The sequence below is a fragment of the Ammospiza caudacuta genome, chromosome Z (assembly GCF_027887145.1).
Source record: "Ammospiza caudacuta isolate bAmmCau1 chromosome Z, bAmmCau1.pri, whole genome shotgun sequence".
In the NCBI taxonomy this organism is placed as follows: domain Eukaryota; kingdom Metazoa; phylum Chordata; class Aves; order Passeriformes; family Passerellidae; genus Ammospiza; species Ammospiza caudacuta.
Window position 1 is genome coordinate 74,331,070 of NC_080632.1, and position 17,194 is coordinate 74,348,263.

Below are 17,194 nucleotides of genomic sequence, written 5' to 3' on the forward strand. Positions count from 1 at the left end.
GATTATGTCCTGTCTCACTCTGTTCCTGAAGCATCAGCCTGTAGCAAGCCTGAGAGTGAAAATATAGAACTCTAAATCCTTCATGAGTTGTGGTGCTGCTTTTTACCATTTTATGTATGTGATTCAAAAACTGATCTCTGTGTAATCTGAATGATAGTTTTTTACCAAGAAGCCTCAAACATTTTTTAAAATCTGTTTTAATGATCTTATTTAAGAGTTCAAGAGATCCTGTTTTTCCCATGAGTGGTGTTGAAAAAGTTAAGTGCAAGCACGAGATACTTGTTTCAAAAGTTTGGCAAGCTGTAAAAAAAGTGCCAAGTTTCTGCAGCTCCCAGATGGTCAGGAGCACATCTAAAGAGAGCAGTTCCAGTACTTTAGGGGTACTGGAGCTATGGGATTTCATGACCTGTTAAATAAAAAATGTCTAAATCTATCAGGTCTTTTGTCCTGAAGCCATTCCAGATGTATCCAGTTGTCAGTAATTTATTTCTTTTTCAAGCTTTGCAATAAAGAAGAGCAAATGCTTATTAAATTCTGATTGTAACTGTAAAATAGTTTTTTGTAGTGAAGTATGCCACTTGGCTGAAATCACTGGGTAGATAAGTATGCTGTGTCTGGGTACTTACGTAACAGGAATTCTACATTTCAAAGTATTATAGTCTTATCTTAACAATGCTTTGTATTACTGTTTAGGTGCTTAGTTATAATGAACGTATGCATAAGGGTTTTAATTTTTCTGGAAATACTGTTTTCATAACCTATTAAAAACAGGTTATGTGCATTATGAGAATTCCGTGACTTTACTACTACAATAGATAAATTTTTATAGCCACCCCAGAGATCTAAAAATTAATGGATCTATTTTTTGTCAGTTTATGTTTTGCTTAAAATTGGTTTTTATTTAGCCAAGAGATGATAATACCATAAATAATGGTCACTGATTTTGCTAATATTTTAGTGTCATAAAATCCTAGTGAACTCAAGATTTTTCTACTCCGGCTCATGCTTGAAGCAGGGTGAACTACAGTGAATTGCTCAGGATGTTGTGAGTTGAGTTTTGAATATCTCCAGTGATGGAGATAGGCTTAAACAGAATTTTCTGTGCTTCAGTTTGTGCCTATTGCTTCTTGTCTTGTCACTGGGCATGACTGAGAAGAGTCTGATTCCATTTCTGAATGCCTGCCCCACTTCCAAATTGGGTAATTTTGCACCATGGTAAGATTCCTTTGAGCCGCCCCTTAAATGACAGATGCTCCAAGCCCAAAGCAGATGTCATATTTATATCAAAGCTTTCCTTTTCAAAACTACTTCTCCTCACAATGGTATCGTACAGTGGTAAAGCTGTACAGTTCAGCTCAACAAAAAGATCCTGGGAAACAGTAAAATTATCTATTTTTAAAATTATTTATTTTGCAACACTACCCAGTGTTAGCTCCCTTCTTATTTCAGCCAAGGTTTATGGTTTTCATAAAGCATTTCCTGGAACACTGATTTTATAATCTTGTGTTATATCCCTAGGAATCTTTTTCAGAATGGTGGTTGATATTTACTATAATCTTTTCTGTAATCTTTTCTTTCAGAAGAATAAGATAGAACATTCTTTGATTAATGGACTACCATTATATAAAGAAATTTTCCTAAATTTGCATTTCTAGAGGAAGCAACAGTGGCTCATTTTTGCTTAGTAAGGACAGTATCCTTAGTTTCCCCTGGAGCGGCAATAGAAAGATCTTTTTTTCTGAGTATTTAAAGAATAGAGAAGACATGTTTTATCAGACCTTCTAAAGGAAATAAGCGCACTGATAAGAAGACAATTTCCCAGGCCTGTGGGTATCTGCAGACTGTAAGCTGATAGTCAGCAGTCCTGTGTAGGTGGAGCCTTTCCTTCACCTGCCCTCTGCTGATGTCTTCTTGGTCTGGGAAGTGATTCTGTCATTCTGTTCTTCCTTCTCTGGGATCACACTTTCTGAGGTTCACAGGCAGAGATACATATTTACTGTTCACACACAGAAACACATGTAGCATAGTGCTTCTGTGAATGTACTATTTCTCCCATGTCCATCTTTATTTTCTTGGCAGACTGTTGGCAAATCAGCAGCAAAACCCAGCAGGATTTGGGGGATTTAGCTTATATTTGATCCTTCTTTCAGAGTTAGCAGATTCTTGCTTTGAGTTTTATCACATTCAGATTGGTGCTTTGAGCAATTTTGTTCCCTTCGTAGAAGTAAAAATGAAGGTTCCTGAAATGCAGCTTCTTTTCTTACATCTTTTTACTTGCAGAATGCCAGTGCTGGTCTCTCCTCTCTGGTTCCTGATGTTATTACTATAATTTCTCTGTTCTCCAAAACTTTTTTTTAACTAAACTTTTTTTCTGTACTCACAATATTGCACCTTCTGCATGGCCAGGACACCACCTAACTGAGCTGAAGACCCTTATTCATGTAGGCTTTATTTGCAAATCTGTGCTAGGTCTTGAGCTAAACTGTAATCTTCTTGTCCCAAAATAGTTCCCACTAAGTAAATAGCAGCATAACGCTTCTATTGAGGCATGTAGAAAATGTCATGTTTTCTTTAGGGTGAGCACCTGCCCATGGGGCATGAACTGAGATGAAAAATGTGCAGCTGGTGCCTAAACTTGGAGGAAATTTGAAAATTTATTGAAACATCCTTTGCTTAGCATTCAAATATCACACTTATTAGTGTAATTTACAATCTAATAATACCTGAATCATGGTGAGAGTTTGACTTCAGTTGCATTGCTTTTCCAGTCTGTTTTTTCTATTCTGAATTGATTCAGAAGTTTCTGAAGTCTTTATGTGACTTCTCTGGCAAACCTGCAGCTGTAATACAGCCCAGAGGACTGAAAACTGGGGAAAGGAAAGGGAAGGAACAATGGGGGGAGCAGGGGAAGATAAAAACTGTTTCATATGTAGGGCATGTGAAAATTGCTGTAGTTTTACCTGTACTATATTAAAATTGAAGCATGTGTATCTCCCAAGAGTAACTGTTTTCAGACCTTTGCAGTGTAATTTATATAAATGCAGGCATTCACACACACTTCCATAATAAATGTGGATTTTGAAGTTTAGAGAATATGTGATAACCCCACAGACTCATTAATGTTGATGAAAGGCCACCTTTATTGTTGAAAGTCTGTAATTGCATTTCACTATTCTTATACAGTTCTTCATTGTGGTTCAAGTTTTACTGGTTTGCTCAAGACTACTTTTTATTTGTTTTAGTTAACTCTTCTGTTTTGTTCTTTCTCCTAGGAAAGAGCAACATGGGGTATGCTTTCCCAAAAAGTGATTTCAGTATAGCTGTTTACTATTCACTTCCTTCTTACAGTTGTACACCAAAGTTGTTTATATGTGTTTAGAGTCTTACAATATCTTACAGTGCAGAATTGTAGGCTTTTAAGAATGGAAAAGAAGTTTTAAATTATGACTGTATCATGGCATGTTGAGTTCAGAATATATTTTTTATGCCTGGCTAAGGGTGATTTTGACAGTGAGGGAAATTGGACTCAGCTCAAGATTTGTAGTTTTAAGTCATTAAGCTTTATCTCAGGTTCCAATGTTCCAATGTTCACTTGAGGTCGGTTCTGTAGTAATACTTAGTATCCATTTGATCAGAACAGAAAATACCCGGTTCCTGAAAACAGTTCTTATGGGCAAGTAATTAGAAAAATTATTAATGCTAATCATATGCCATGGCACTTTCTTAAGGACAATGTCAGGATATAAAAAGAAATATCCAGTCCCTTTAAATATGTTGACATTGTAATATTGTTTTAACTACAGGTACAGAGAGGCTCTTGTCAAGTGGGATGAAGCACTTCAGTTAACTCCAGAGGATGCTACACTTTATGAGATGAAATCACAGGTAAGGCATGACAATTCTTTGCCAGTTTAGAAATTAGAAAAGAAAACATTGTGCTTGTGAACAAGTACTGGGCAGTATTATTTAGTTGTTGTGCGCAGGAACTGCAACACAATTTGGGTATTTCATTTTTACCAACTAACAGGGTGTCTTTTAACCGAAATTGAAATAATGCTGTTATCCCAGCCAGCCAGAGTAAACATCTTTGTTGGGTTGGAATTGGGTTGCTACATTGCAGAGAAAAAAATTATATTGGAGGGAGGGATCAAGGAGAGCCTTAGGGTGATAGATTAGCAAATCTGACCATTAAAAATCTGCCTGCTCTTTCTAAAGATGGGGTTTAATACTATCTACTGTCAGTATTAAACATGGGTACTGTGTGCAAATGGTTTGCTTCAATCTGGTTTTGTATTAAGTGTTACATAGATAAATCAGTCATGTAAAATACTTCATAATATCTCCTCTAATCCTGCCCTTTTTCAGTTGGAAGCTGTTCCCCCTTGTCCTATCACTACATGCCCTTGTAAAAGTCCCACTCCAGCTTTCTTGTGACTCCCATAGGCACCCTCTGGACTGTAGGAAGCATCTCAAGAGGCCCCATAAGCTGTGCCTATTGAGTTTCAGCAAATGGTCTTGAAAAGCTAAATTGTTTGGGAGAGAGGAAAAGAGAAAAAAAAATTGGTGAATGTGTTTTGTAACTTTTAGGAAGTTTGCTGTACTGTTTAGCTTTAAAATCTTTGTAGTTACTCTAATTCTTTATTGTGTAAAAACCCCAATCAGAACCCTAACACCCCTACTTCCCCAAAAAAGAAGCCAAAAAACCCAAACCCCAACAAACCCCAAGAACCAATGCTGGTTCTTTTCCAAGGTGTGGTGGCTGCTTTCTCTGATGGATATTACCACATTTGCTTCTCACAGTCATCTTGTCTGGTGAAGAAAGCATGATTCTGCAAAAGAATTAATAGAATAATCATGACTTCATTTCAAGACAATGCATTCTGAAGGATGCTTTTGTTTTATGTAGCTGCAGAAGGTTTAGCTCTTACTAGGTTATGTTTTTGGTTTGAGAGATTCTTATGGCTTAAGGGTTTTTCTTTAACATGTTTTGGGAGAAGTATTTTACACAACCATAAGTGTTAGTGTAAGTGAAAGATCTGTCTAGACTAGTGGAATGGCTGGAAAAGAGTTGCCCAAATGGCATGAGCATGTAGCAATACTACTCTCCTGATCCTTTTCTCAGGCTCCAGCAAGCTTTGGCCTGGGACTTCTCTGTGTTTAGAAGTGCTTGAAAACTTTTCTTCAACAAATTTGTTTCACTGCTTTCTGTTCATGTGTCAATTTCTAGTATCTGCAGAGCTATGTATTAAGGAATTTCAAATCCTGATTATGCATTATTGGAAGACAGGATAATGCAATTCTGCTTTAATTAGCAGCACTCCAGATTGCTCTAAAGGGTGTTAACTTACATAGCTGTTCCTTTATAAGTTTAAGTTTTAACTTTACTAGTAAAGAAGGTCTTTACATCTGCTAGGATGTGAAGATGGTTTTGGTAAATTTTATCACAGTTTAAAGTTTTAACTCTGTTTCGAATAAACAGAAAGCTGTTAAAAATTTCAGAGCAGTTCTGCTCAGTGGGACAAATTAGTCAACAGCTCCCTTGTAACTGTTTTTATTATGGTCTTATGTGAATGCAAGAATTTAAGATAGGTCTCCAAAAGCATTCTGTTTAATTGAAATTACACCAAAAGTAAGTATTTTCACATTGAAAACAGCAGGACAGCTGTGAAGTGTGTAAGCTTACCTGGACTGGAGCTATGATGCAGTGAATTATCCAAAGAGGTGAGTGCTACAGTGTGGTTCAATCTGTGCTCCAGATAATAGTTCTGAGGGGTTGTTGGTTACTTGGCTCCCCAGTCCCTGTACTTCAGCAAAATGGCAAAGGTGAGTTAGAGACACACAGCTTCTCTGCTGACCAAGAGGAACTGAGAAACAGCTCTGTTACTGTGATTCATCTTGTGAGTTCTCTCTTCTTGTCTAATGATACAAGTGGAGAATAATGAAAGCTGAAAAAAATGCTGAAGGAGCCCAGCCCTCTCTTCTGCCATGACTTTGCTTTCTTTCTGGAAAAAGAGCAATTCTCAGCAGTTGCACCATTTCTTTTTGATTTCACTTTCTTGTATTGGGTAACACTTGTTACACTGTGAATGAGAACACAAGAAAAGCTTGTGTACAAAATACACATTTATAAAACTATTTCTTGAATCTTTTTAATAAAACATGTAATATTTCAGTTGGTAACGTCTCTTTCATACATGCAAATAATTATTGCAGATGTTTTTTTGCAGTATGACTTATGCTTACTGGAAGCTGTTTAGTAGAATGTGTAATTTGATACCTTTGTACTTCTAAAAGCATTGATGTGAGCTGTAGAAATCCACTTTTGCCATAACAGAAATGCATAATTCATTCAAAAAATATTGTGGCCAATATTCAAGAGATACAGTCTTAGAGCTGACTGTGTTGTTCCAGTCCAGCATACCAGCACAAATACTGCAGCTATTACAGTGTAGCTCAGTGAAAATGTTTTGGAGGAACTGTACAGCAGCGTCAGAAATGCCTGACCAGCTCTGGGTCTGTAAAAATCCCCCTGTCTTGATATGTGTGTCACATACTAGAGGAGGAGATTCATGTTAGGAAAGACTTTGTGCAATATGCAAAGATTCCTTATGGTCTGTATTAATTTTCTATCAGCGAGAAAATGTTATGAAGAAAATCTGTTGGAGAATTAGCATTGGAGGATGAAGTGGGTTTTGTTTTGCACAGGCTTGAGTGTCTCTCTTATGCCCTTACATTTATTAGGATAACCTTATGTTGGGTATTTCCTTTCTCAACAGCAAACTTAACATTTTCAATACTGCAGCTCAGATAATAATGATAATGGCGCTGTAGGAATCTGTAAATGTTTGTGGTAAGTTCTCAAAGACCTTATTGAAGTATTTTAACAGATGTAGGACAAATGTCTTTCAGTACTTCTGAAGAGCAGAAATAGTGTTTAAAGTTCCTAGTTGTCAAAGTTATTTGAAGTAAGTGTATTTCCAGGAAATCACATGGATCACTGTGGAATTGCTCAGTTGCTTCAAAAAAACGTAGAAATTGATGAGATTTTTTTCTGTTGCTCTCAGCTACTCTTTGATCCATTTAAAAACAGTTTTTTATGGTTTTTGAGAGGTTAGGGGTCCACTTTTCTTTGCATGCAAGATCTGTCAGTATACATACTTGATACTTCATCACCAGCCTAAGCTGTTTCCCCATTGCAAGAGCAATGAGTGGAAAGTAAATGCTTATGCTCGTTCATTTCTGCATTTTTGTTGAAAAACAAAAATCTTTAAAAAGACCCAACAACAGCAGCCTAATTTAAGTAGTATTGTAAGTATATTCAAAGGAATATATAAAGACTGCCTATATTAATGGAGCCACTAAGACTGCTTGAAATTAATTGTGGACTGAATTTCTTAAATATTGACTGGATTATTTTTTTATTACTTTGAACTACAAAGATGGAGGAGCAGACTTTGGCATACTCTGATTTTTTATCTTAATGTTTGGTGACTGGACCATGTGGGACATTTTTGGATGAAGAGAGATATCTAAAGACTTGATACATTGTGATGTTATACAACAAACTGTGATGTTATACAACAAACTTAGTACTACTCCTGAGAATTCACCTGGCTCATGTTGCTTATCTCGTGACAGTTGCACCTCAGATCTCAGATAACTATGCAACTATGACAGAATTTTTAAAGTAGTAAAAAGTAAATTTTTATATATATATTTAGAAACAAGTAAATTCAAATGTAAACTGTCAAGTTAAGTTCCTTTTTATAATTTTTTTGGATGTTTTGTCATCAGCTGTATGAGCATCCAGTTTCCTTCAATGCTACATCCTCAATTTGCATTCATTTGAACAGGACCAGGCTATGAGATACGTGTCACTTCTTTGTTTTTATATATGAAACCCATAATCTTCGAATGATTCCATATCCCCTCTTCTAAAGGCTGTCTTAATGCTGAACTCAGTGAAGAAATAATATCTACTTCGATCTCTCTTCCTACTTAAGAAATTACAAGGTTTCTAAGACATGACCAGACTTAGAATCCCAAGTTTAGATTATAATAAGTCAGCTAGTAAGTGCTGATTATTTTAAATTTGTTTTTCTTGAATTGGGATGTGTACAGAGAAGAGTAAACTGTCAAAAAATTAGTGTGAACTCCAGAAATCTAAATTGCAATAAAGCATTTCTGTATGGTGCAATGGTAATAGCTTTAGAGCATGAGTAAATGTAAACTACTTATGAGTAGGATGAATTTTATTAATCTGTATTTTGAAATGGGTTACTGGATGGAAAAAGGAATTTGGTCATTTTCATTGGAAGTGGAATGTATCTATATATAGTGATTCAGCCTCAATCCACTGAGCTCATTAAAAACCAAAACTTACTCAGATTCATAACACTCCCAAAATATTGTGGTTAGAACATGATGGATCAGTCTGCTGCCTGGATTTCTAATACTTGGTCAGTCTCCTGATGAGAGTTGCTATGTTTAACTGGTTTTTTGCCACTGAGTTCTTCTAATTCTTCTAATTTATCTTCTATGACTTTTTCTAAAAGTCTGATAAATGAAGTTATTATAGGACATGGGTATGTTTTTGTTTTAAAACGTGTAATAAAGATAAATTTCTTTGAGTAAAGCAAGTCCTGAAAATCCACTTACTGAATATCTTTATAAGACATTTCCCTCCAGTCACTTTTGACACATACATATGTGTGTGTGTGTGTGTGCCCGCAGTGAGAGTCTTGAGATGTTTTTTCTGCTTCATAAATTTTTTTCCTACGTTTTTATTAGTTTTAAGAATGTTTTCTAATAGAGTGTTATCACTATACATATGTATCACTATATATATATGCATCACTTCATATGTACACTGTAAATATATTATGAGAGTGTGTGTGTGTGTGTGTGTGTGTGTATGTATACAAACACATACTTGATGTGGCTGCACGTTGAGCATGTGACAGGCACGCTGTGTGACAAGGAGGCTACAGCACATGTGGTTCCTGTTTGGCTTTGTCTTGCCCATGTGTCTGTACCCCAGAAGGACTGAGCACTGCTCGTCAAATCTGTGCACAGGAAATCTTTGTGCTGGCAGTGTTTTTTATTCCTTGTTCAGTGTGGTTTTTTGGGTGTGGAATAGCTGGTTTGCTGGTTCAGTTTCCAAGTAGCATACAGAGATGTTTTATTAAAGTGATATTGGTATCATTATAATGAGTAGATAATGATTATCTACTTGTGACAGATTGGAGCAGAGTAAGCCAAGACGAGGCTGCACACATTTATGTCTGCCATTGTAGGTTTATTTTGATGACCTCTTCACCTGAAAAAAAAAGTGTAGGAAAATAGTGTGCATTAATAAGTATATTCATTATACTGACTGACAACTGTACCTGAGTCATTTTATTAATAACTAAAAAAAAACTACCTGTGTTGGATAAAAATGCATATACATTCAAATGTGTGTTTGTTTGAATGTACTTGGAGAATCTAATGCCAAAATTATTAGGAGCAAAGTAATTACTACATGATCTGGAAGAGCATTTTTAAAGCAGCTGTTTATGCTGGTGCACACAATACTCATAAATAGATGAAAGTGGAATAACTGCCTTTATTAGCAAAGTAATAATTCAGTAAACAAACCAGTAAGATTCATTAAATACTACAAATGATTTCCTAAGCACTTACACCGATGTTTTGTAATTAATTTGCAGTAGAAAGTACTGGTAGGAAATACGGAGTACTTGGGATACATAAAAATGTTCCTGTAAATGTATACTTGGATTTGTTTTCTCTTATGAGAATAAATACATTAAGACACGGATGTAGAAGATAGCTGATAGATGCAGAATCCCTTCATCTTGGTAGAATGTATGCTTCTCCACTAGTAACAGTTTGCTTCACTTCACACATCTGCTGCAAATAGGGGAAACTGCCAATAGAAATGTAATTCATCTGAAAGTTTTGGAAAACACATAAAATTTATCATAGACTTTGATACAAAATGCAGACATTGAGAAGAGTTGAGCAGGAAAGAGGGAAGATGATATAGTGCTGTAGATTTTTTTTCTGAAGATTTTTTAGATACTTCTGAATTCTAAGGTACAGTCCATCGATGGAATTGAAGTGAAGCCATAAGACTAGTCTTTAGAAAAGTTTAGCCACAGAACAGCAGAAGCATCAATCCAAAGGGCTATTTAGAAGCCGTGTTTATGACGTTTCTTGCGGCAGAGCGTATGCGGCCACTAGGGCGAAGTCCGGCTAGCAGGTGGTCTGTGGCCGACACCCAGCTGCATGAACTGCCAGCCCCCCTTGGCGTCTATAGGCCTCGGCCTGGGCTGGCTTGCGGACTGGTCTCACATCGGAAGGGACGAGAATAAGGAGCGGCACACTCGCTGGGGGTGAAGGTCGGTTTATTGATCTAACTGGACCACCAACCGAGGGGATGGCACCAACCAGCAAATGGCCCCAAGGAGCGGGAGAAGCAGGGTTTTAAAGAAAGGGGGGGGGGGGGGGGTGTATAAGGGAGGGATCCACAGTGAGCCAATGGGGAAAGGTGAAGGGAGGAACTTAACATAACTGACATACAGAGGAACCCAATAAATACAAAGTAGGGGAGGGGCCCTGGGACCACAGCCAACCACAACCCCCAGAGAGAAGAAGGTTCTCGAAAGCTAGGAGGAGTGAGGTGTGATTGACTGGGTCCAGGGAGGGTGGGGGGGGGGGAAAGTTTACTTATATGGAGATATGAGGGAGGAGAAATTACATAACTTAGATAACTGACAATACCAAGGGCAGGGGTAACCATAGCAACATAACTGTTGGTAGGGCTATGGCGGGAAAACTGGGGAGGGCAGAATCATTTACATGGAACAGGGGGAAACAATACATAAAATGGGGGAGTGAAACAAGAAACTTCACAGCACACTACAACAGTTTCTTGGTTTTTTTTCAGTCCAGGGTTGCTTTCTGTAGTAAATCTTTGCCTTCTCCTTTCCCTCTTCCTCTTTTGTTCAGTGTACTGCTCACCTCTATGCTGTGCATGTACTATTTGTTAATTAGGGTAAATACTCAAGATCATAACATTTCCTCCTCTACTTCACACTCATATTTATCTATTTAATATATCATAGAACAGTAAGGTTAAATAAATCTGTTTTGAACTTCAGCAATAGTCCTAACATATTCTAATATTATTCATCGTAGTTATGGTCAGTTGGGATGAAAGTGGTTGCCCACACATGAGTCTAACTCTTGTGGTTGACATTCTCATCATACTGCAAGAATGCAGTTGTCATTTGTTTCTTACACTGGTATCTATCACCATAGCATGAAATCATGATCTCAGAGTGATGCATGTCTTCAGGTGATGTGCCAATCTCATGGTGGTATTGGAAACATAAGGCAAACTTTGAGCCACACTGTGTATTGCTAACTGTGATTTATTGTCTTAGTTATGGAGATTCAATGCAAGGAGAATAATCCTGTGGTAACTGCTGAGTAACAGAGATTTTCACATTCAGAAACCACTTTTTTTCTTACTTAATATAGGTGACTTAATGTCTAAGCTAGGCTCTGCAGAATGCTTGTTCTCTAAATACAGCAGTCATTGTTAAGGTCTGTTTCCATGCTGAGTTACAGGGATTGTTTCTATAATTATATCATGTGCACTGCACTGTTTCTGGTAGACTGCAGCTCTCTATTAAAAAGAATAAGTGCAGTCCAGGAGTTTTTCAACAGTACTTGCGCATTTATTATGTTTAGCTCTCCAGGTGTTTGTCCTTCTGACTATTCTGTTATGCTTCTATAGACTGTGGGGTTTGTTGACAAGGAGAGACCTCTTCAGAAGCAGTTAATCTACTTCTAATAGCATTGCTTAAATAATTTGGGTGAATTATCCTCTAGCATGCCTGTTTCTCTCTGTGGGGATTGACATGAGTCTGGGTGACTATCTGAGGTCAGACAAGCAATTTTTAACTAAAAAAAGCTAGGCAAGATGAATCTTAGTGATTGAAACAGTGGTTGTTGCCTGGGTAATCTCAGAAAAGTTAAATTGTTTTTCAGTTTTGCTTATTTTTCTTCCTCTTCTCTTTCTATTTCTGATACAGGTCCTGATGTCTTTACATGAAATGTTTCCAGCAGTGCATGCAGCAGAAATGGCTGTCCAGAGAAACCCACGTTCCTGGGATGCCTGGCAGACTTTGGGACGTGCCCAGCTTGGATTAGGAGAGATAGCACTGGTAGGATAACAGAATTAATTGTGTGTGAGAAGGAAAGTACAGAAATGCCAAGGTTGCTGTGTATCCTTATGGTAACTTGAAGACAGACAAGGAGAAAGGTCATTATTATTTGTCTCCAGTGTTCCCTCTGCTTTTTTGTGTTTCACAAATGCTTCCTGTGTGGTTTTGTTGCTGGACTTGTGGAAGACCAGTCTAGCTCAAAGACTTTTGTGTCATGTACTTTATTTATGTGGTGGCTTTATGCAATAGAAGAATTATGCTGACATAACTGCACATACTACATTCTGTGTGTTGTACTGCTACAGTGCAGCTCACCATAATTTAAAGGTTAGGGTAATGTGAAGTTCAAGGATGAGCTGATTATTTGTGCTCAGTTTTTACACCTGCCTGCTGATAAAATTCTAGTGTCTTGTTCTTCTTGTGTCTTGCTTATGCAGCAAATAATGTGTCTTCATTCCTGCCTTCGTCTGGCTCCCTGACCTCAAATGTTGGCTGCAGGTGCTTCTTCATTTAGTAAGAGAGCAAAAAGCTCTGCAGTAGCTGAAGTGCATTTTTTTTTTCTGGGGTATAATAATTTTTTGCTAGTTTCTGTGAAAACACAACAGGTGAACTTTCAAATTCAGACACATTCCCAGAGGAATTAGAAAACAATTAGAAAAACATTGCGTCATGACCTCTTAGATGAAAAAAGATACTGGTTGTATTTTGAATAGAAGTGGCTGTGTGCTGTTTTGATATGAATAATTTTGTTGGTAATTTAGAGTGGTTTTTACAAAGTTACAATGTCTGAAAATTTTCAAGAATTAAAAAATGATGGGGTTTTTTTGATGTGGGTTAACCATTCATACAAAACAAAATTTTAAAATGTAGTAAGAAGCAGTGTTAAAAACCCCAAACCAACCAAAACAAATGCAAACTATGTGAATCACATAGAGTCACAGAACTGTTTGTCTTGGAGGGAGCCTTGAAGATCATCTAATTCCAACCTCATCCAGCCTGGCCTTGAATATTCCCCATCTCTGGGGAATATCCACAGCTTCATGGGGCAACCTGTTCCAGATTCTCAGCACTTTCACAGTACAGAATATCTTCCTAAATTTCCCCCATTTCAGTTTGTTCCTATAACTGCTTGTCACTACATTCCTTGATAAAGAGTCCCTCTCCAGCTCCCCTATATTCCTCCTTCAGATACCAGCAGCTTGCTGTGAGGTCTCCACACAACCTAACCTTCTCCGAGCTGAACAACTTGTTCAGCCCATCCTCAGTGAGGAGGTGCTCCAGTCCTGTTAGACAAAACCTAAGAAAAAACCTGTGTGCTACAGATGTGCAGTGTGCACCCTTTGTTGGTGCAGTACCAGAATATGAAATACCTCAAATAAATCCATGCATATCTGCATTTCAGCAGTGGTGACATTCCATGGTTTTTGTGGTGTAGAAGGTTAGGGTTGATGGTCTGGTCTGTCTGGATCTTTTCCTTTTAAGTGTATGAAACTGTCACTGTAAATTATGCCTGAGAATTTTAAATGCACTAATCTCAGGAAAATTAGAGTTTTATTTCTTTCAAGGACTGATGCTGTTTATTCTGTAAAAAATGGTACAGTTGCTGTAATATCAGTTATAAATAGTAATATACCTGTACTAGATATATCCAGCAGTTTGATTCATCAGATCCTGTAAGCTTTTTCTTTTCATGACAAGTCATGAAGCACCAGTGGGACTGGGTATCTGGAGTGCTGGGGACCTAGTGTTCATATTATTTTAATTTTGTCTTATTTTAGAGTAGCACTTCAGAGTTCTCTTAGAGTGCACTGTTGAGCTTAATCAGAAAGGGATCTAATTTATCTATCTGAGACTATTCAGTGATGCAAAGCAAAGCATTTTAAGTGGAAACAATCAGAGATTTGCATCAAAGCACTTCATCTGAAACACTACTCTGGGTGCTCCTGTAATTGTTAAATTGACCTTACTGTGATCAAGAGGGAGGGAGAGGGGGCTATCACAGGTAGTTTGCCCTCTTAGTTTCTGATTGTCTCTGAGCAGGGAGCCTGTTGGTGTCTCCAGTGCTGTGGTACTGTGTGTTCATACTTCATTGCCTTCTGTCTGTAGGTTGAATTGCCTTCTGATAAATACGTTTTCACATACAGAGAAGTTGGGGAGTTCTTCTAAAATGCAAATGATGTTCACTATTTGTTTTTGAACCAAGCGATTTTTAAGGAATCTTAATAGGCTAAGACTAATGGAGTTTTAAAATAAGAAGTTAATTCATACTTACTGAACTTCTGGAGTCCTCTAGACCAAGTGGTTTAAGTCATAATTATGCTTTTTCCATTAGTCTTTCATTGCCATGATTTTCTGGTTTTCCCTGTGTCATATTTTTTACAAAGAAAAGTTAATAAAGCATAAATATCAAGACTTTTTTAGAATTTTTTTTTTTTAGATTTGGGAATTACTATCCTTCTAAAGAATTGCTTCTTCTGGTTCCTTGTTTAGTTTCTTCCCCACCAACATCTGTCTTCATTACCCACATCCTGCCAAATGTTCTGTTGTGAATACTTTTATTGCTTCACAATGAATGATGCATTTTTTTTCCTTAGGAAAAAACCAATTGACTCTATTTTAATTTGAAGTTTCCCAGGTCTAAAATGCTGCTTCCAAACAAATCTGTATATTATGTGTAATAATAAAAAAAAATATTTGCTTGGATATAGTTTTTGTCAAACTTGTGACAGAAAGAATGAGATAAATTAGTCCCTTTTTATTTAGCTTTTATGAAAGTTGTTTACTCTTTTTGCCCCCCTGAATTTACTAAATAGGGTAATTCAACAGTATTACTTAAATGTGAGCAAGGAAAACTTTATTTCTGTAATGGCAGAAATTCCTTAAATTCCAGAAATCAATGTGCAGAGCACACCTGAGTAAACCTACAACGTGAATGTAGTAACTGTAGAAATATAGCCAGGCTTGCAGTGTTTCTCTCATTTCATTGCAAATACTTGGTTTTACAAAGTAAATATTTACAAATATTTTATAAATATTGGTTTTACAAATTGAATTTCCTGTACTGCTGATAACATCTTAACTAGTTAACAATTTTGCATGAATAGCTTCATTACAACAGTTCCTCCTGTGAGCCCTGTGCTTTGATTAATCAAGAGGGAAAAAAAAAGCAATATTAAAAAGAAAACCAAACCTAATCACAAGAAAATCAAGGACTGAATGAAAGCCCTGAGTCTCCCATCATGCAGAAATTAATCAGTCCTGTGACATGGTCATGGGCAGCCAGCTCAGGTGGCCCTGCTTGAGCAGGGCTGGCCCAGGTGACCTCAGAAGGTCCTGGCCACCATCAGCCATCCTGAGGTTCTGTGACTTCAGCTTTAGCCCATTCTGGGTCTCTGGCAAACCTGGGGACTGAGGATCACAAAGTTGAGACGGAAGATCTGTAAATATGCACCAGTTGTGCATAGGTTTTGTTTGATGTTTTGAAGGATGTGGTTTCCTGTATTCCTCCTAAGTAGTTAGTGCTTTAGCAGTCTTTTAATCGTGACACAACACTTTGTCAAAAGAATGATGTCTTGACAATATGAATCCTCAGATCAGCCCTTTCCTTTCATCTCTCTTGAAAGAAATAGTTTTTGGTCTTTTAGATAATGATGGGAGTTTTATACTCCCAAAGAGACAAATGTCGGTATTTTATTGGAATGCGGCTAATTAACATAACTAATCTGAATTTGAGATAATTTTTCAACATTTTACAAATGTTAGCATTTAGAAACATAGACTATTTTGGTAATAAAAAGGAAATTGGTGGTTGGCCTTCCACTGAAAAATAAAAGTATTTAGCAAGTTAATAAGAGAGAAAGTACCATGCTTTTTCATTTGAAGTAGGGTTCTGTTAAATTCTTTTCAACAGCTTTAAATAGTCCTACTGAGTTATTGAGGTAATAGTCAGTAATATAAGCTTCCCCAGGAAAGTCTTTTGTTAATCCTGCTTTCTCCATCTACTGCAGAGTAACCCCTTTTCTTTTTTAACCACTGTTGGAAATTGTAAATATATTTTGTGATAGTGATTGTTAAAGCACAAAAAGATCTTCTAGTCAAAGGTGATTTTCTGTTTTCCGTCAGGAGAGCTGAAGGGCAAACAAGTCTCCAAAAGTTTAAATGCCCTTTTCAGCTCCGCTTCTGCCAGGGGTACGCAGTTTCTGTAAGTGATTGTGGCTGATTTAGCTGGTGCCTACCTTTGTTTAGGACTTTCGAGTAATGCCTTTCCCAACACTGACACCTTGTAATTGAACGTTTTAGCTAAATCAGATGCACAGGGTAAGACAAACAGGGATGTTGAACAAAGTTCATTTCACCATTGTTTTAAAATGCCTGTAATAAATTTGGCAGTATAATTTGGTAATAAAGAGGTAAATGTGTTCCTGGATTTTCCTGATTTGTCAGGTGAAAATACTGGTTACACTTAAGCTTTGTTTTCTTAGGCTATGTCAGTTTCTAGGATGGGTTTGATTTTTGTGGTTGTTGTTTCCTTGGCTCTCCTGGATCATATCCTTGTGTCTGGTAGAGCACAGTGTAAGAGGTCTGTGTGGTGGAGGCAGCCTGAGGCAGTGACTTCACCACAGCATCAGCAGCCTTGCAGGGGTGTGCACCGAGGGCAGAAGGGTGGTAAATGTGAGGAAATGACTTGGTGCAAAGTGACACCTGTGAAATCTATCACCAGAGCAAAAGAAAGTACAGGAGGGGGATAAGGAGGATGCAAACTTCTTCAAAAAGAGAAGAAGGAAGGTGTGGAAGTGAGGATATCTCACACACATCTACCAGATGGAAACAAAGATTCTTATGCATTTGGAATTTTACCAAATCCCAGTAAGCATAAGTCAAAAATAGTCTTTCACATCTGGAAAATTGCTATATTTCAAGTACTTTCTCCAGAACATGAGAGTTCCAGATACTTTGAA

At 37.3% G+C, this 17,194-nt stretch overlaps 1 protein-coding gene across 1 annotated transcript in view; it reads left to right on the forward strand.

The window, feature by feature from the left end:
- Positions 1-17,194, forward strand: part of TTC33 (tetratricopeptide repeat domain 33) — a 44,254-nt gene that overhangs the window by 20,129 nt on the left and 6,931 nt on the right. Inside the window, exons 3-4 of the mRNA XM_058823637.1 lie at positions 3,804-3,885; positions 12,105-12,236. Coding sequence (XP_058679620.1) covers positions 3,804-3,885; positions 12,105-12,236 — 214 coding nt within the window. The remainder of the gene's footprint in view (positions 1-3,803; positions 3,886-12,104; positions 12,237-17,194) is intronic.